General features: G+C 37.5%; 1 protein-coding gene across 5 annotated transcripts in view; it reads right to left on the bottom strand.

The window, feature by feature from the left end:
• abl2 (c-abl oncogene 2, non-receptor tyrosine kinase) overlaps nt 1-18,369 on the bottom strand; it is a 69,318-nt gene that overhangs the window by 14,856 nt on the left and 36,093 nt on the right. Inside the window, exons 1-4 of one of the 5 annotated variants that reach the window (XM_057840513.1) lie at nt 15,329-16,174; nt 7,552-7,716; nt 1,931-2,226; nt 1,582-1,854 (exon numbers count right to left, since the gene is read on the bottom strand). In XM_057840513.1, the coding sequence (XP_057696496.1) occupies nt 1,582-1,854; nt 1,931-2,226; nt 7,552-7,716; nt 15,329-15,401 (807 nt within the window). In that variant the 5' untranslated portion in view covers nt 15,402-16,174. Of the gene's footprint in view, nt 1-1,581; nt 1,855-1,930; nt 2,227-7,551; nt 7,717-7,840; nt 8,115-15,328; nt 16,175-18,369 lie in introns of those variants that run through there. The other 4 variants (XM_057840514.1, XM_057840512.1, XM_057840510.1 and 1 more) reach the window with 4 other exon arrangements.

Here is an 18,369-nt window from a genome sequence, read left to right as displayed (position 1 = left end):
AGTAGGAAGTTGCTTCGAGAGAAGTGTCCTTCTCTTTGTGTTTTCTACTGCTAACATTAAATAAACTGAGAAATGTAGTGGACTGCTGGAAACTATGGAACTAGAAAAACGCTAGCAAGAAGCTGCTTAGAGAGAGAGGGGTGCTGCATAACCTCATATGTAGCTCACACAACACAACATACAACAATCATAATTAATTATGTACATTAAAAACAAGTGTTTTTTTTTGGGGGGGGGGGGGGGGGGGCGAACTACCCACACTAGCTTTGCTATTGACTGGTCAATCGTGATCGATGTCATGAGCACCCCTGATTTAGCAGATCAATTAATTAGGTTCATATTCGTGACAAATGTAGCCCTGACCTACGTTCACCCAATCTGTTTGGTCTTATTGATGTCCCATCCCAAGCGAAAAGTGTACATACAGGTTATGCTGTAATATCATCCCTACCACTGTTCAGACCAAATCTATGCCCCTGCTTAAACTTTAGAGTGACTTATAGTCTGGAAAATACAGTAATCTTTTAAAAGGCAACACATGAGCAACTGGAAACACCTATCAGACACATGTTTAAATATAACTGCTCACTTTAAAAGTGTGTGGCGCCGAAGAAAAGTGTTCCGTTTTATTCAGGTTATAATTAGGGCTGTCAAAATTATCGTGTTAACGGGGGGTAATTAATTTTTCTAATTAATCACGTTAAAATATTTGACGCATTCAACGCACATGCCCCGCTCAAACAGATTAAAATGACAGCAAATTGTCATTTCCACTTGTTGTGTTTTTTGGTGTTTTGTCGCCCTCTGCTGGCGCTTGGGTACGACTGATTTTATTGGTTTCAGCACCATGAGCATTGTGTAATTATTGAGATCAACAATGGCGAGCTACTAGTTTATTCTTTGATTGAATATATTAAAAATTTTATTAAAACGAAAACATTAAGAGGGGTTTTAATATATAATTTCTTCAACTTGTACTAACATTTATCTTTTAAGAACTTCAAGTCTTGGTATCCATGGATCGCTGTAACAGAATGTTAATAATGTTAATGCCATCTTGTTGATTTATTGTTATAATGAACAAATACAGTACTAATGTACAGTATTTTGAATGTATATATCCGTCTTGTGTCTTATCTTTCCATTCCAACAATTTACAGAAAAATACGGCATATTTTATAGTTTGAATTACGATTAATTACGATCAATTAATTTTTACGCTGTGATTAACTCGATTAAAAATTTTAATCGTTTGACAGCCCTAGTTATAATCCAAAACCCACAGTTCTTCAGGATACAAAGGAGGAATTTTACCTTGCCATTACAATACTTTCGAGGGGGTTGAAATGTAACACCAGAATCTACCTGCAGGTGGTGACATCCCACCATAATTCCACCTCTGCCCAATTCATTGGCAGTTCACGAGGAAACCACTACTCATTGGATGCCTTTGATTCGATTCGTTCATTCGCCCCTTCCCAGCGTTCACAGCCAGTCCTCCCAATTTAAATGAATTGGATGTCTACTGTTGTAAATGGCAGGCAATGAGTTCAAGTACAAAATCTTAAGAAACCATCAAACCTTGAGTGTTTTCACCGCCACAGTTAGATTGTACTTCTTCCACACACCCACGTACACCTCGCCGTACTGGCCACCTCCCAGCTTGTGCTTCATGGTGATGTCTGTGCGCTCCATCTCCCACTTGTCGTGAATTGGCGACACGCCATACACGGTGGGCTTGTTGCATTTGGGCGCCGGGTAGTGCAGTGTTGTGACTAGGCCGTCGGCTACAGTGGAGTGGTGGTGGACCAGCTCGGCCAGGGTGGCGAAGCGGCTTTCGGATGTCACATAAACCTGGACGACGAGGAAGAAGGGAGAAATTCAAACAACATTGCAGAACGTGGCGCCACCGCTAGTTGTCTCAGTTTACCTTTCCATCTGAGGAAGTGTTGATTCGATAATGGTAAACTCTCCCCTCGTATCGGAGAGAAATGGACAGCTGTCCGGGACTACTCTCGCTTTCGCGGACGAGGAAGCTGCCATTGATGAGGGATGAAAGCAGGTACTCGGCAGCACTGCGCGAAACGGGCCCATGGTACCAACTGTGCTTCTCTAGGCTGTTGACGGGCGTGATGTAGTTGGAAGGGACCCAACCCTGGCCGTTCTTGGAGCGAACCTCGCTCCATTCGCCATTTTGGTTGTAGCCAAGCACGCGTAGTTTCTCTCCTAGAAACACCGAGGAGGAAAACATCAAACATTTGTCACTTGTCATTTCAATGAGTGAATAGCGACAACCTAGGATTTTTAACTTTTTATCCTAGGCGGAGTTTGACTTTTGGGACGGGGGGGCACAACATGTTGATGACCCCGAAACGCAGTGTCAGCAATAAAATTAACTTACAAGAATACTTACAATAAGTTGACAATGAGCGTTTTTTATTTCCCATCATTTTTGAGGGGAATTCTGAATCAGGCTGCTTAGGCAATACTTTTCACCAAGATCATCCATTGAATTTGGTACGCCTGCCGGTGTCGTGCCAATGTAGTTACCCCAGTCAAAAAGCATCCCCTGGGCGGAGCCTTATGGCGGTAGATTTGTGTCTTTCTTATTCAATCAAAAAAAAGTTATTTCAGTAAAAAAATATATATTTTCACCCCCCCCCCCAAAAAAAAGAGTCGCTTCAATTAAAAAAAAATGTTTGAATGCAAAAATACATTTGAAATTCAAAAACAAAAACAAAAAAAAAATGCTATTTTTCTTTGATTAATTTTTATTTAATTAGTTTTTTTGATTGAAGCAACTTTTTTGATTAATGTTCATTTGTGTCTGGGCCACATTTTGGCTAGGACATTTTTGCCTTTATTATTCAATCAAAAAATAAATTGCTTCAAAAAAATAGATTTTCAAAAAGAAAAATAACTTCAATCAAAAAAAGAAATTCAATCATAGAAAAAAAATTTTGAATTCGAAAAAATAATTGAGATTGAAAAATTTGCATTTGAACACTTTAATTTTTTATTGAAAAAGTTTGATTGAAGCAATCCTTTTTGTTGTCGGGCCATAATATGATTAGGACATTTGTGTCTAAATCATTCAATCCCCAAAAAAGTTGCTTCAATCAAAAAAAAAAAAGAAAAAAATTTTATCGAAGAAAAAAATCATTTTATATTATTTGAATATTATATATATATATATATATATATATATATATATATATATATATATATATATATATATATATTTATATATATTTTTTTATTACATGCAAAGCAAATGACCGTCTAAGGCGCTCGAAAAATAATTTCGACCCATTATTTTTCTTCATTTTTGTTGCAGTTTTATTGCTTTACAACTTATACATATACATATACATATATATATATATATATATATATATATATATATATATATATATATATATATATATATATATATATATATATGAAAGTCAACTACATTGAAATGACAGTTTTCGGCCACCGCCTATCCGCTTACGTTTTTTATGTGTCAGAAAGGGGTCTCAAACTCATATTTTTTGTGGGGCACATCGTAGTTATAGTTTCCTTCAGAGGGCCCTATGCCAGCCAATTAGGTCTCCAAAATTAATGGACAGCTAATTGATTACCAAAGCAATCTATTTTGATAGTCGATTAATCATTTAGAGACTTTGTTGACCTAAAAATTGTGGAAATCATCTTTTTTGAGCCTCAATAGGAAATCTTAATAATGTTATTTTATTTTAGAAATACTGGTAATTGTTTTCCAGGTAGGTTTTTTTTTTTATATATAAAAAAGGGGCAAACAATAATTTAAAAAAAATAAGCAACCTTTTTATATTCTCTAACTTATTTTTATTTTTTAGCATACACAAAAAGTTTCTCTCAAAGAGTCGGCAGTGAGCCTTGTCATCAGGTAAGAATGTTGGTAAGGATGCCTTGGTGACAACACAAACAAAAAGGGCGGCACGGACAGATTGTGAGTCTTGCTGAACTACATCAAAAACTCCACAACAATAATAAGAGCCAAGCTGCCATGCAAGCGCCGGGCAAAAGCAGACATGTAGTGACTTGGCGTCTCGCCTTCATGAGTCTCTTGTTGTCAGTGCGACAGACGAGAGGGAGCGGCACACGTTTTTCTCGAAAGTAGAGCAGGGAGGTATTTAATCATGAAAATTTTGAGTTAAGAAAAAAATGAGAAACACCGTCCCTCAGTATCCTACAAGTATCTCATCACCACGGCAAGGATGTCAGTGAAGTTCATTGCCATGATTTTTGAAAGTAGTCCATCCCATTTGAGAGTTCCTTCAATTATTAAACAGAAACTCAGCGTCCGGTAGCCAGTGAGTCACTGAAAATGACACATCATTTTCACAAAGTGAAGCTAGGCATCCAGGAAATGGCAACTGCTCCTAATAAACAATTAAGACTGAAGACCATACTTGGCTGTCAAGGGGCTGAGTCAAATACAGCTAAAATGGTTATCACTATATGCATGAAAACTACTTTAAACAGACTGCTGTCTTCTCTAGTTTCCCCTTCAGGACTGGAAATACTGACTGCCTTTGGGCTGGCTAGGAGGACATAATGACTCTGAGCAGCTAATTCCTGCTTGTGGTCAACAACTGCCTGCTCAAAGTAGCCACCTGCTAATGTAAAACTGCACATTGTTAAAGCATTGGAGACATGATGAGGTGTTTTCTTCAGATGTTGCTAGCTTTGCTTTTTATTCTTCCCAAAACCTGGGGAAGGTCCTTTTCTGTTGCACATATTGTTGATGAAAATGTTCACCTCAGACTTCAGCCGAAACCTACAGAAGTTGGAGGTTTGTATGGCTCTATGTTTGTGTTCAAGATAATCCCTCTCTTCAGTCCTGAGTTATTATGAAACTTGCTAGATACTTTTGTACCCTAATTTTCGGACTATAAGCCACCACCCACGATATTCGACATGAAAACGACATTTGTTCTTAAATAATTTGCAGATGTCCCCACTATATTATGGGATACTTACACCAAAATATATTAACCGGTAAAACTTTATTTGATAATAGCATCATAAGACTGTCTAAGACCAAATGAAGCACCATGAAGCTTTGAACCAGTTGGCTGCAAAGCTTCATTTCTTTAAGAAGCTTAATTTGGGGGAGACAGTCAACCTGTGCTGCCACCTGCTGTTAACACTGTTGTCATCCAACATGCCTCCTAGCATGCATTGCAGCACTACAGATGTAAATAACAATCAAAATTCCTGTTCTGTGCTAATTATTTCTTCAGTTACGGTCCCAGTTGCTTCATTAATTGCTAGCTATGGTATTTGCTAAAGCTTTATTTGGCAGTGGCACCATAAAACTGTCATAAGATCATCATAATTATGACATGACACTGCCATGCGCATTAATGAATGCTTATGACAGATGTCATTTTGTGTCATCCGGCAAATTACCTTACTTCTGAATGAATATAAAAGATCCGAGCTGGATTTAAATGGAGTTAGTGACATAATTTACCGGATGATACTTAATGACATCTGTCATAAGCATTCATTAATGCCCATGATAATGTCATCTCATATTTATTACAGTCTTATGGCAGTTTTATGACGCCGCCGGCAAATAAAGTGTTCCCTATTAACCCAAATAAATCAAATAATCTGCACTGGACTATAAACTGCAGGATTCAGAATGAGGGAAAAAATTAAAAAGCGCATATATTCTGGAAATTAGGGTAATAGGAAATGGAAGAGGTGATTAAATTTTGGGGGAATGAAGCCAAAAGTCACAGACGTCAGAAAGGAACTTCGCCACAACTTGATAACTTGACAGTTCAATGTGCCCTCCACTTCTACAGAGGATAAAAACCAATTAACTAAAAGCGCATATCAAATTATCCCTTTTTAATCCTTTTTTCCTGCAAATCCTTTGCAGTTAAAGAGTCGCAAACCCAGACGCTAGATTTTGTCCTGGTGATGTTCTGCCAGGCCTCTGCTGCAAATGTATTCAGCGATTCTACATGTTTTATCAAAAGCTAAGACATTTTAAAACAGATTTTTAATTCCAATTCTGAGGAAAATTTCACAGTTAATCTCGCCCAAAAAATATCAATCACTTCTTAAATGTCAGGAATATTTTGAGACCATTTCATCCAACGAAGCAATACATAAAATGTAAGGAATTTAAGACTTACCATACCAAATTCAACACCTTTTTATCTTGATCAAGTTGACTAAATTTAAGATTTCAGACCCTCTGTATTATATCAACAAATTTTAAAGCATTTGGCTTCTTTTGTCATCTGTGACATTACCAGTAAATATGCATAAGAGATTCAGTTCCATCGGCAGCAATAAATACTCAAATCACAGAACAGCAGAGCAGCCAACTGTCCCATTACTTTGGATAATGTAGCAGTCACATAAGAGGATTTTAAGGGGGGCCAGGCCCCCCCAGTGGCCGAAAAGTATCATTGCAATTGACTTTACTATATATGTAAAAGTTGTAAAGCTATAAAACTGCAACAAAAATGAATGAAATGAACAAAAACAATTTTTTAAAAATAATGGGTCAAAATTATTTATGTGACTAGCACCTTAGACGGTCATTTGCTTTACATATAATTTTCAAAACAAAAAAATTAGGGGAGGGCAATTTTATTTTTCAAATTATTTTTTTCTTTGAAAATATTTTTGTGTTCAAATGCAAATTTTTCAATCTCAAATATTTTTTTGCATTGAAAAACGTTTGAAATTTTTCATTTTTTTGATTGAAGTGATTTTTCTTTTTGAAAATATATATTTTTTGAAGCAACTTATTTTTCGATTGAATAATACAAAAACGTCCTAGCCAAACACAAATCAACATTACTTCAATCTAAAAAGTTGCTTCAATTAAAAAAAAAACAAAAACATACAAACAAACAAAAAAACAAAAAAACAAAAAAAAAAAAACAAATAATCAAAGAAAAATAGCTTTTACGTGCATTTTTTTGTTTCAATTTTTGCATTCAAACACATTTTTTTTTGATTGAAAATATATATTTTGATTGAAGCAACTTTTTTTTTGATTGAATAATAAAGACACAAATCGACCCCCATATGGCTCCGCCCAGGGGGTACCATTTTTGACTGGGGTAACTACATTGGCACGACACCGGCGGGCGTACCATATTGAATAGATGACGATCTTGGCGAAAAGTATTGCCAAAGCAGCCTAGTTTAGAATTCCCCTCAAGAATGATGGTAAACAAAAAAACGCTCATAGTGAACTTATTATTATAAATATTCTTGTAAGTTAATTTTATTGCTGACACTGCGTTTCGGGGTCATCAACATGTTGTGCCCCCCCCCCCCCCCCCCCCTTTCCAACCCCAAAAGTCAAACTCCGCCTATGAGCATTTCATAGGCAAAAGGATAATTTAGTGTCTTTCTTTAACCTACAATGCATGTTTTGGGATTTTAGGAGGACATTTGTCTATTGAATCATTCAAATTACATTGTCATTTTTAGATGAATTCAAATGACATTTGATTGAAATCAGCATTTAAAGATTGCATTTACCCTTTGTGATACTGAGCGTGTTGTCTCCACTGGCCACGAAATCATAAAGTGCAACAAACAGGTTGGGGTCACTCTCAGTCGCCCCCAAGAGATTTTCCTTGGAGCTCCAGCGCACTGCTTCTGTCAGGGCCGCAGAGTCCAGTCCGAATGGCCTGTGGAGAGCTTCTAGAGAAAAGGGAGGGCCAGAGAGGTTGAGACAAAGACAAGAAAAATTATGCGACAAGAGTAATGACAAACATGGATAAGAATGACTCAAAACCTGATTAAACTGCCTTTTTTTTTTTTCTACCTTTTTGCCCAGACCTAGGACAAGACCTGAAGCCAGTCTGGAGATTATGGCCACTGTGGGCCTCCCATTCTTCTTCAAAACTGTTTGCCTGCAGGCACCTCAAAACCATTACTTTACAAAAACTGTAGCGTCGACCTCTAAAATCAGGTATGATCTGAAGAAGAACCGTGTGCATTTTTAAAGAGCGCAAAGAGGGAGGGGCAATAGAGTTGGGATGAGTGGCGCTTCTACCTGATCAGCAGTGATCGTTATCACTCAATGCCCACCCACAGAAACCGATGAACGATTGATGAAGCAGCACTTGAATACTACTCGAGATGAGCAATGCTGGCAGCTGCTGCCAAAGTCACAGCGTGCCTGGACAGCTGCCGTAGGAGTGGGAGAGGAAGATGACGAAATATGGCTGCTTCTGATTACGCGCACCTCTAAACCTTAGAATGAGAAATCCAGATTTTCCATACGATAATGTTCCAACTCAATTCCTTTTGTTCAGTGTTTACAAACTTTTGTTGAGTCAGAGCATGTCATTTTCTTTCATTAATATATATAAATATATATATATATAAATTAAAGATACACGATAATATCGGTGGCCGATAATTATCGGCCGATAATGGCAATTATGACGTCACACAGATAATCCAGATAATAAAAAATTCAACCGATAATGCAATCCCATAATTATATACTTGATTTAGCCTCCAAATGTGCACAACCGAAGAATTCAGCACGCCGCCTCCTCAACCCCTCCCCTCTCTGAAGCCCCTGAGGGAGGAGGGGTTGAGGAGGCGGAGAAATAGTTGATTATGGCGGCTGTTACTAAAAAAATTACGCTCTCGCCATTTGCGAAACATGTACCGCAGAAGTTCCATGAGGCCGAAAGAAAGCGTCCTCATTCAAAACCACTAACCCAGTATCCATTTAAAACTGCATCACAAAGATTTTTGGAACGAATACCAGGCTGCTGCTGCTAGCGGGAATGCTAAAGCTATTGTAAACACTAAGTTAAACTAGGGGCTTGTGACGATACAGAGTCGGGTTGTTTGGGAAAGCAGCCCAAGGCGGGTGGTAAACTCGCATCTAAGGCTAAACACCGGCACGACTGGAGACCGATAGTCGGCAAGTAGCCGTCTTCCGACGGAGCCCGCCACTCTGGCCGGTTCGGCAGGCCGCCGCCGCCTCGCCGTCGGCCCGGTTCCCCAGCTTCAGGACCTCCGGCGAACACCCCGGTTTCTCGAGCGTTCCCTCACGGCGTGTGAGCAGAGCCAGGCCCCGAATACGCAGCGGCAAACCGGCCGGTACGGGCGGATTATCCGGTACGAACGTAGCCGTCGCCGAGACGAGACGAGATTTTTTTTTTTTAACCGAAATGACCCGAGAGCCAAAGCCCTGGATAAAAAAATAATGCAGTTTATACGACCACCATTCTTCATAAAAAACATGCCAATCACTTTTTCACCACTACATTTGGAAAAGTGATGTCCAGTAAGCAAGTTTATCATGACGGCACAGTGGTTAGATGATAATTTAAACATGGAGAAAACGAAGTCAGCCCCTCAATAATCCATTCAGCATGTAAAATGACGAGCGGTCAGATGACTTTGTAATGCTGCCTTTATTTTCGGCTTAACAAAACTCAGGAACAAAACAACACGCACGGAGATGCGAGCTCCAACTGCATCCAAATAGTACTGCCGTTTATCAGTTTAGCTGCTGTAAAGAGAATGTCGCGACTCGTGAGTGCCGCAAATGTAAACAAAGCGCTGCAGAATGGGTACATGACATCTCGCTCTTTTGAGTTAATCATTTTCACAGTGTGCAACAAAGCATATAACATTAGCAATCACTTTTCAAATTAATTTAATTTATTTGTCTGCTCAATTACTGTCACAGTAGATAATCTAAACTTATTGGCACTTATTAACACTTATTAATTTAAATATGCACATTCCTGTTGTAATGAAATAACAATAATATTCTGTAGCCACAAATATTCAAAATCTTTTCTTCTTCCAAGTTTTTTTTTAGGATTAAGTATAATAATGTATTGCTTAAAATAAGGCTGTTAAGAATATTTTCAGCTAGCTATTTTTCTTCCAAGATATCTGAGAGAAATACTCCTGAAGCGCTGGCAGATAATTTCACTTATTTCCAATAGATTTACACTTAAAACTGACTAGTTTTAAGGAAGTGTGTTTTGCAGTGTATTAATGTTATGTTAGGAATGGCTTACTTTTAAAGGCATTTTTGTGCAACTTAGGTATTTACTCTGAAAGTAATTGTTGCCAGAAGTTTACCATTACACAATGTCAGACAATGTCATTATTTAGATGTTGGAATTGACGACTTGTTCATATTTTATGTTGGAAAAAAAAAAAAAAAGAGCAATAAATTATATTTTTGCACAGTAATATTTTCTTTTGTTTAAAATTTTACATAAATCTTTTAATAGAATTATCGGCTTGACATTATCGGTTATCGGTAGGAATGAGGAGGAAATTATCGGTTATCGGTATCGGTTGAAAAAGGTATTATCGTGCATCACTAATATAAATACAGTGGTACCTCTACATACGATCGCTTCGACACACGAACTTTTCGACATCCGACGTAAAATTTGACTCGCCATTTGTTTCTACATCCGACGACATGCTCGAAATACGACGACAACGGCAGCACCGCAGACGAATGCACGGCGGATTTTCTTGTGTGACAAATCAACACAGGTTTCAGAAAAGGTTGGTACAGGTGGTGAAACAAGGAAAAAGTTGACGCTTACCTTCTAAACGAAGATGCAAATGACAGAAAAATATGAGCGTAGGGTGGGCATCCGTGAAATGGCTCAACAATACATCTCCACGGTCCTCCTCCGACCATCGTTCGCCAGTCTTTATAAGTTAAGCTGACAATTCTTATTGTGGTAACATCTTCAGAGAAATTGCCAGCTTCGCCACGTTTTCATCATTTCTTTCACAACTTATTCAACACAAAACGCCTGCTGTCTGCCGCAATTGACGATGTTCTCAAGAAAGCATTGAAAGCGAAAGTAAACTTTCACCCGCTCCCCTCCCTCTTTGTCACGTCAGCGCCGCGGTGCCTTCAGGTACAGAAAAAAACGTCCGCCTTATTAGAACCCGTTTCGTTACACTATTACAGGAATTATTATTATTATTATATTATTAATCCGATTTTTATTTATTATTTATTTGTTTTGCTATATGTAATTGCCATTTGTAATAGTACCAGCAGTATTTTTTAAGGATTTAGTGCAGGTTTTTGGGCTGTGGAACGAATTAATGGAATTATAATGTATTCCTATGGGAAAATCCTGCTCGACATACGACCAGTTCGACTTACAAACAAGCTCCTGGAACGGATTAACTTCGTATGTAGAGGTACCACTGTATATATATACATATATATACACATACACACACACGTGTAGTGGACCAACATACACATGGACACTAGTGTTTCAACTTAGGTGAAAATTCAATTTAATAAAGTCACAAAAGAAAATATAACAAAATATCTTGGGGCCAACATAATAGAGGCCAACATAACAAAAGGCTTCAACCAAACTGACCTCCAGACACATCTCTGTGACCGTTTAAAACAGGGCGGACTCTAATAACGACCACCTGAAGGAGGTATGACAAATTAATCAAACATTTGCCACGTTTACATGGAGCCAAATATTCCAATTACAATCGGAATATTTGTTCAAACCGAATAAATGTGTTCCATATAAACACCTCATTCGGAATGAACAGGCCCAAACCGAATGGAATTTCATTCCGATTCACAGGGGTGGAATATTCCTTTTCCCAAACCGATTAGAAGTAAAATTATATCATGTAAACAGGGAAGCGGAATGGTGTCTGGTTGCGTTCTTTCTGCGCAAGCTCCGTACTGACGTGGTGACGTCACTTTGTGACGTAAGTAACGTCACTTGCAACATGGCTTCCAAGCACAGCGCACCTAATTGGAGTCCGGCGGAAAGATTGTATTTAATTCAAACTTTAAAAGAATTGAATATAATTGCTCGCTTAGATGGGCGTAAAACGAGGAACAGTGAACTATTTAAAAAAGTTCACGAGAGGTTACACGAAGCCGGAATAGACCGGAGCGTTGACCAGATTAGAAACCGGTGGAAAACCGGATACTACAAGGCAAAAGAGCAAAACAGCAGAAGCGGATACGACCCCACAACCACAGCAAGTGGGTCAAAGTTAAAACAGCAGCACTCCGACGATCGATCTCCATGTTTTGCAACGTGACGCTTTGTTTTGATTAATCTGCGCATGTCAGACAGCAGTTGTCAAACGTCCTTTCGGAATAAAGGCAGTCACATGTAAACGCTGGATCGGAATAGATGAAGTGACATGTAAACAGCTGATCTGAAATTTCCATTCGGAATGATTTGAATCGGTATGAATAAAAGTCAGCATGTAAACGTGGCTAATGTCAACTAGAGCTGAAACGAATACTCGAGCAACTTGAGTAACTCGAGTTTAAAAGCTGATCCGAGTAATTTTATTCACCTCGAGTAATCGTTTATTTTGACAGCTCTAAGCATCACGTTTTGCTCGGACTACTTTTAATGCGGGACAACGCGCTGATGTCACGTGCGTAGAGGAAGAAGCAAAAAAAAAAAAAAAACCTTACTGCAGCCGACAGCCGCTACAAATGACGCCGACGTTGCTAAATACTAGCCCGCACGATGCTACGTTGATAGCAGGTAGCGTCTGATGAGTCTCATAGAGATCAAATGTCTGTCGAACTAGATGCGAAATGACAGACTCTGCCGCGTCTGGGCAGCGTTAGTAAACAGCGGCCATCTTATAGCAGTACAGCGCTAAGCGCTAATAAAGAGTGCTAAGCTCTAATAAATAAGATTGACGTTACCTTCACTAGCTCACGTAACGTTAGCCCTGCAGAGAGCTAGGTTTCTATTAATTATGACCACTGTCGATGCGTGGCTAACGTGTCTTACATACAGGCTTTAACATAACATAGCGTTGTGGAGTGATGAGGGTGTAAAATAAAAACTCAATAATGCTAACTATCAATTTTAGCTCAGTAGTCATTGCTGGATAAAACAGTAAGTAGCACTGGTCCCTAATGTGCTCCAATACAGCCTGTATCATACATTTATTTTGAACACTGCAAAAACTCAAAATCCTATCAGGATTTACAGTTTAGACTAAAAACTTAACTAGAACTTAAAAATGGCTTGACACAAATAGAAATTCAATTGAAACACGTGGGAAAAAAATCCTAACTTTTAAGTGATGTGTGTTATCAAGCGTAACGGCATGTTTAGGTAAGATATATATACTTTTTTTAAAAATAAGATCTAAAAGTTTTTTGAGTCAAAGCAGTGAATTAGTATTTTTTTTATTCTAGTTACATCTGAGATGCAATTGTTGGCTGTTTTCAACAATATACATCGAAAATAAAGACATTGATTGCCTGAAAATGGTTCAAGATTAGATGAAATGTCTTGTTTTCTCATGTATATTTATAATTGCTCTTCACCTTAAAATATATTTGTTTTTTCCGAATACTCGATTAATCGATAGAATTTTCAGTCGATTACTAAAATATTCGATAGCTGCAGCCCTATTGTCAACATAATAAAACGACAACAGATGGAAAATATATATATATTCATATATTCAAACAATAACTAACTAATGTGCATTTAAACAAACAGTGAAAACTTTTCTCCAAACAGTCATAATTAATTCAAATATCCCCCCTTCAGAAAGGTAGGTGCCAGATCTTACACAGCTGTGGTCGTTACCTCAAATTGGCAAATAAAATCCAGTAAGCATTCAGACAAATATAAATTAAAGTGTGCACCCATTAGAAAATACATGTCATAAAAAATATCACATCAATAATTAACCAAATCTTGAAACTAAATTGTGGTGGTAGTGGTAGCCACCAAAACATGTATATATACACATGACAGAAAACACAGGCAAGGCTGAAAAATCAGTTTCGCCTCTTGCACCCCTCCTTAATATAAACTGCTGTTTTTTAAGCCAAAATAACCGTTGTGTTTGATAGAACAATATGTCTATATGCTGCCATAGCAGTTTAATGGCGCATTATGCCCACGGACTAATTTTAATTTGTCCGTTTTACCCTGGAGACCCCTGTTTACAGACACTGCGCAACCGCTTTTGTTTCAACCCAGTCATAAAAAGGTATGCAATTATGTTTATTATTCGAAATTTCTATCGTTTTAGCTTAGATTCATTAGTTGATGTCTAATATTAAGTTAAAAAAAAAAGAAAAAAAAACTTTAAAAAATTATTCACTCGCATATTTTAAACTTTTATACAAATTACGTCACAATGAAAAAAATATCGTTTAATTGTTTTTTTTTTTTTTTTTTTGGTTACTGTCGCATTTTCTCCGATATTTTAGATGATAAATAATCGATCCAAACAAACAGCGCGAGAATTATGGACACGCCAGGCTAACTGACTAGCATGATGTCCATTATCTTTTCGACCCAGGGGGTTCATCTTGAAGTGTTCTTTATTTATTATGCACCAGGATGGGTGTCCAAAACCTTTTTTTTTTAAATGAGAAACTTCAAGAAAATTTTGAAGGTCTCAAAAATGTCAATTTTTCACTCATCTAATTTGACCTACTTTTCAGAAGTCGAAAAATTCCTTCCTGTTCAAAAATTTTATTCCCCCAGAAAATAAAGATTTTAAGCTTTCTAATGATGTATCACACATGCAGATAGGACAATTTTGAAAACTTGAGACTTAAACTGCTTTCAAGGTCATTTTTTAATGTAATGTTCAGTTTAGTTTCTAGCTTGATCCACAAAAAATGATAGTCTAAGGGAAAAAGAACTTCGGTGTTCTACCACCATCCTGTAAAATAAAGATGGCTGTAAAAACATGAATCGGAATGGGCATTGAAAATGTCTTATGTGGCAGTCGTTACACCGCAAATTTCAATCTTTTACATTTACTCAATGTACAAAAAAATGCAATGTATAAATAAACTAAAAAGCAATAGCACAGGACCTGACTAGTCTTCTAGTTACAAAAAAAATAGTCAATAAATTTTAGCTATTACTGTTTCTACCTTTCATTATTCTTTAGGAGCGTTTGTAATCTGCAGCTACTTGTGAAGGGCAACTGGCGCAACAACAACCCCAAAAATGTTTTAACACCAAAGTCAACCTTTATTTCCACAACAAAGGCAAGTAAAAGAGCAAGAAATTGTTCTGCTTTAAAAGCTTTGACATCTGATGAATTATGCTCATTTCACTTATCATACCCATGATTTTATTGTTCATCCAGAATTGTTTGTATACACAGAGTGTGGAGGGCACATGCTCTATGAATAGCGGGTGAACAAAGGACCCAAAAATGAACCAAATATTTCTCCCGCCTACACATCGCAATGAATCATCTTGTATGTCTACCGTGCCAAAACACACAAAAAGCCCACCTTTGTTCTGGAGCAGCATGCACTGCAGTGCGGCACTGCCCGTGACCTGGCTCAGCCACAGTTCCCAATACATCTCCTGGCCCAGTATAATTTTCGAGTAGTCCTTTTTGATCTGGCTTCAAGTAGCTGATCCGAACCCTTGAGAATGAATAATTTATACACCAAAGCCTCTGAAGCTATAGCCTCCCCGTGATAACCCTCTACACATTTTGATGTATGAAGAGAACAAGCGACTTGTGACTGATGACCCTTGCGATGTAACACACTGTGAGGGATGGCAAAAGTGGCAAATGGGAGGGTGGGAGGATCCTAAACATGCTAAAGTAACTGGTGAAGTAGCACACACATTACCCAGCAAGAAAGTGTGTGAGGCCTAGACAACAGTTGCAGTCAACAGCAGATGGCTGGTCTTGTTCTCCTGGGAGTGAGTGAGAGAGTAAGTGTATGCGCATGTGATGGTGTGTGTGTGTGTGTGTGTGCGTGTGTGTGTAACTGCAAGTGACGCTGAGCCAACTGTCATAGTCACTTATCACATTATTCGACTTAAGGAATGTTTTATTTAGATTAATGATGGACACATTAGAAGTGGTGGTTCTAATGTGCCATTCCAGAATCTAGGACATTTTGGCTTTAAAATTCTTGAAAAATGAGCTATCACTTCTCTGGTGTTCTGTTGGACATTCATCAAAAGCAGTTAATACACTATCAAAGGCTTTATTAACTCAACGTACAGTTTATTTATTTATTTATTTTTAAAATTAAATAATTTATATGATGTTTAGAATTAGGGCTGCAGCTATCGATTATTTTAGTAGTCGATTAATCGATGAACTAGTTAGTTCGAATAATCGAGTAATCTGATAAGGAACATGAAAAATTAAAATACCTGAGCTGAGCCTCAAACGGTATATAAAAATAAATAAACAAGAATCTATGTACACCAAAAGAACAATTGGCTAACTTACATAGCAAAAGTCCCCTAGCTTAAATACTATAAAACGCAATCGTTTTTTTTTTTTAAACAATGCTTTTAACAAATAGTTCAGACACATATTCCTACAAAAAAACGGCTAAATATACCTATACACTAAATAACAAATGCATTAAAAAAAAAGAAAAAAAAAAATTAGCTCAAACAAAAACTTGCTTATGTTGGTCTTAACATGGAGCAGCTGCATTCAGCCAGGTTAAACGAGGCAGAATGGAGGGAAGTGTATCCACCCAAATCAATAAAACTAAATACAAACACTTTCAAAATTAACCATTACAACTAAAGATGTCCCAATCGATCGGGACGATCACGTCATTTTCAAAGTATCGGAATCGGCAAAAAAATATCGGACATGCCTTTTTAAAATTTTTTTTTTTTTTAATTAAATCGTTTTCTAATTGTATTAACGTTACAGACAAAATGTCACACTCATCCAGAGTCTTTAGTTTTGGCTTAAAGTAGGGTTATCAAATTTATCGCGTTTAAATTAATCACGTTAAAGTATTTAACGCAATCAACGCATGCGCTGCACGACCCACTCACGCTATGTCGCGTTCAATCTATAATAGTGCCGTTTTACCTATATATAGAGCTAAAGGGCAACGTAAAATGAGTAGAGTGAATTTGGGCAGCCTTTAGAGCCTTTTTTTTAATTGGCTAAAGCCTTACAATCCCTCTCTCAACAATTAGAAATATCGTGGGAAGCAATGTGGGGAAGAAAGGTAGTAGTTGATCTTTTTCTTAACACCCTATGTTATTTCTCAACGCAGAGAAGATATATCAGTTGGTGCCACTTTGCACAGTCATGGTTGCACTTCCCATCATGCATTTGGGCAGAACAATTAAATGGCTACAGTATCATTTACTGAAAGCTCAACAAATACACTAGATGGCAATATTTAGTCACAATATACAAAGTCACATTTATCCTTTAAGAATTACAAGTCTTTCTATCCGTGGATCCCTCTCACAGAAAGAATGTTAATAATGTAAATGCCATCTTGAGGATTTATTGTCATAATAAACAAATACAGTACTTATGTACTGTATGTTGAATGTATATATTCGTCCGAGTTTGATTCATTTTTTTCTTCATGCATTGCCAAAATGTATATGATCTGGAAAAATTATCGGGAATGATTGGAATTGAATCGGGAGAAGAAAAAAAACAAAAAAAAAACAATCGGATCGGGAAATATCGGGATCGGCAGATACTCAAACTAAAACGATCGGGATCGGATTGGGAGCAAAAAAACATGATCGGAACAACCCTAATTACAACGCCACTTTAATTAAACAAATACTCGAAGTAGCAAAATTTAATTCGAACATTTTTTTCTAATCGAATACTGGAGTTAATCGATTAATCATTGCAGCACTATTTAGAATATTTGACATAAACCTAGTAAGACAAGGTTGCAGGTAGCTGGGTTCAAATCTGTCCAGTTTTCCTTTGCTCAGGAGTAGTACCTAGCTGTTACTGCTGATCAAGAGAACAAACTTACCTATGTAAAGACCAAAAATGAGTAATGTTTGAAATTAGGAGTGTGACAAAATATCGAAATGGTGATATATCGTGATACTTTGTATCCCAAAAGGTTATCAATATGCTCCTGCCAAGAATCAAGATATCGTTTTAAAAAGGTGTCAATGTCTAAAAAAAAAAAAAAAAAAATGAACCAACAAGTGGCTACCAAAATCTTCCACCATTATAGTGTCTCAGTTAACTCTAAGGCTGCACTGACGGTGCTAGACGCCCAATCCATTTAGACTGGGAACGTTCTTTCATTCGAAACGAGCATTCACAGTCATTCTGTCCGATTTTCAGGGCATTTATAGGCCACTTGCTGTTGATTTTAGGGCATTTACAGGTGATTTTCTGTTGCGTTTGAGTCACTGCCTATTCATTTGGGTAATTCCCAGGTCACTTCTTGTTCTGTAACTCAAAATAAACAGTAAGAGACCCATAAAATACCCCAAAATCAACAGGAAGTAACTGCAAATCAAGAGGTAAATGACCTTAAATGGCCCAAAATGACCTCATTGCCTG

Source organism: Corythoichthys intestinalis, chromosome 7, assembly GCF_030265065.1.
Source record: "Corythoichthys intestinalis isolate RoL2023-P3 chromosome 7, ASM3026506v1, whole genome shotgun sequence".
NCBI lineage: Eukaryota > Metazoa > Chordata > Actinopteri > Syngnathiformes > Syngnathidae > Corythoichthys > Corythoichthys intestinalis.
Note: the sequence above shows the minus strand (reverse complement) of the source record. Positions and strands in the feature narration are given on the sequence as shown.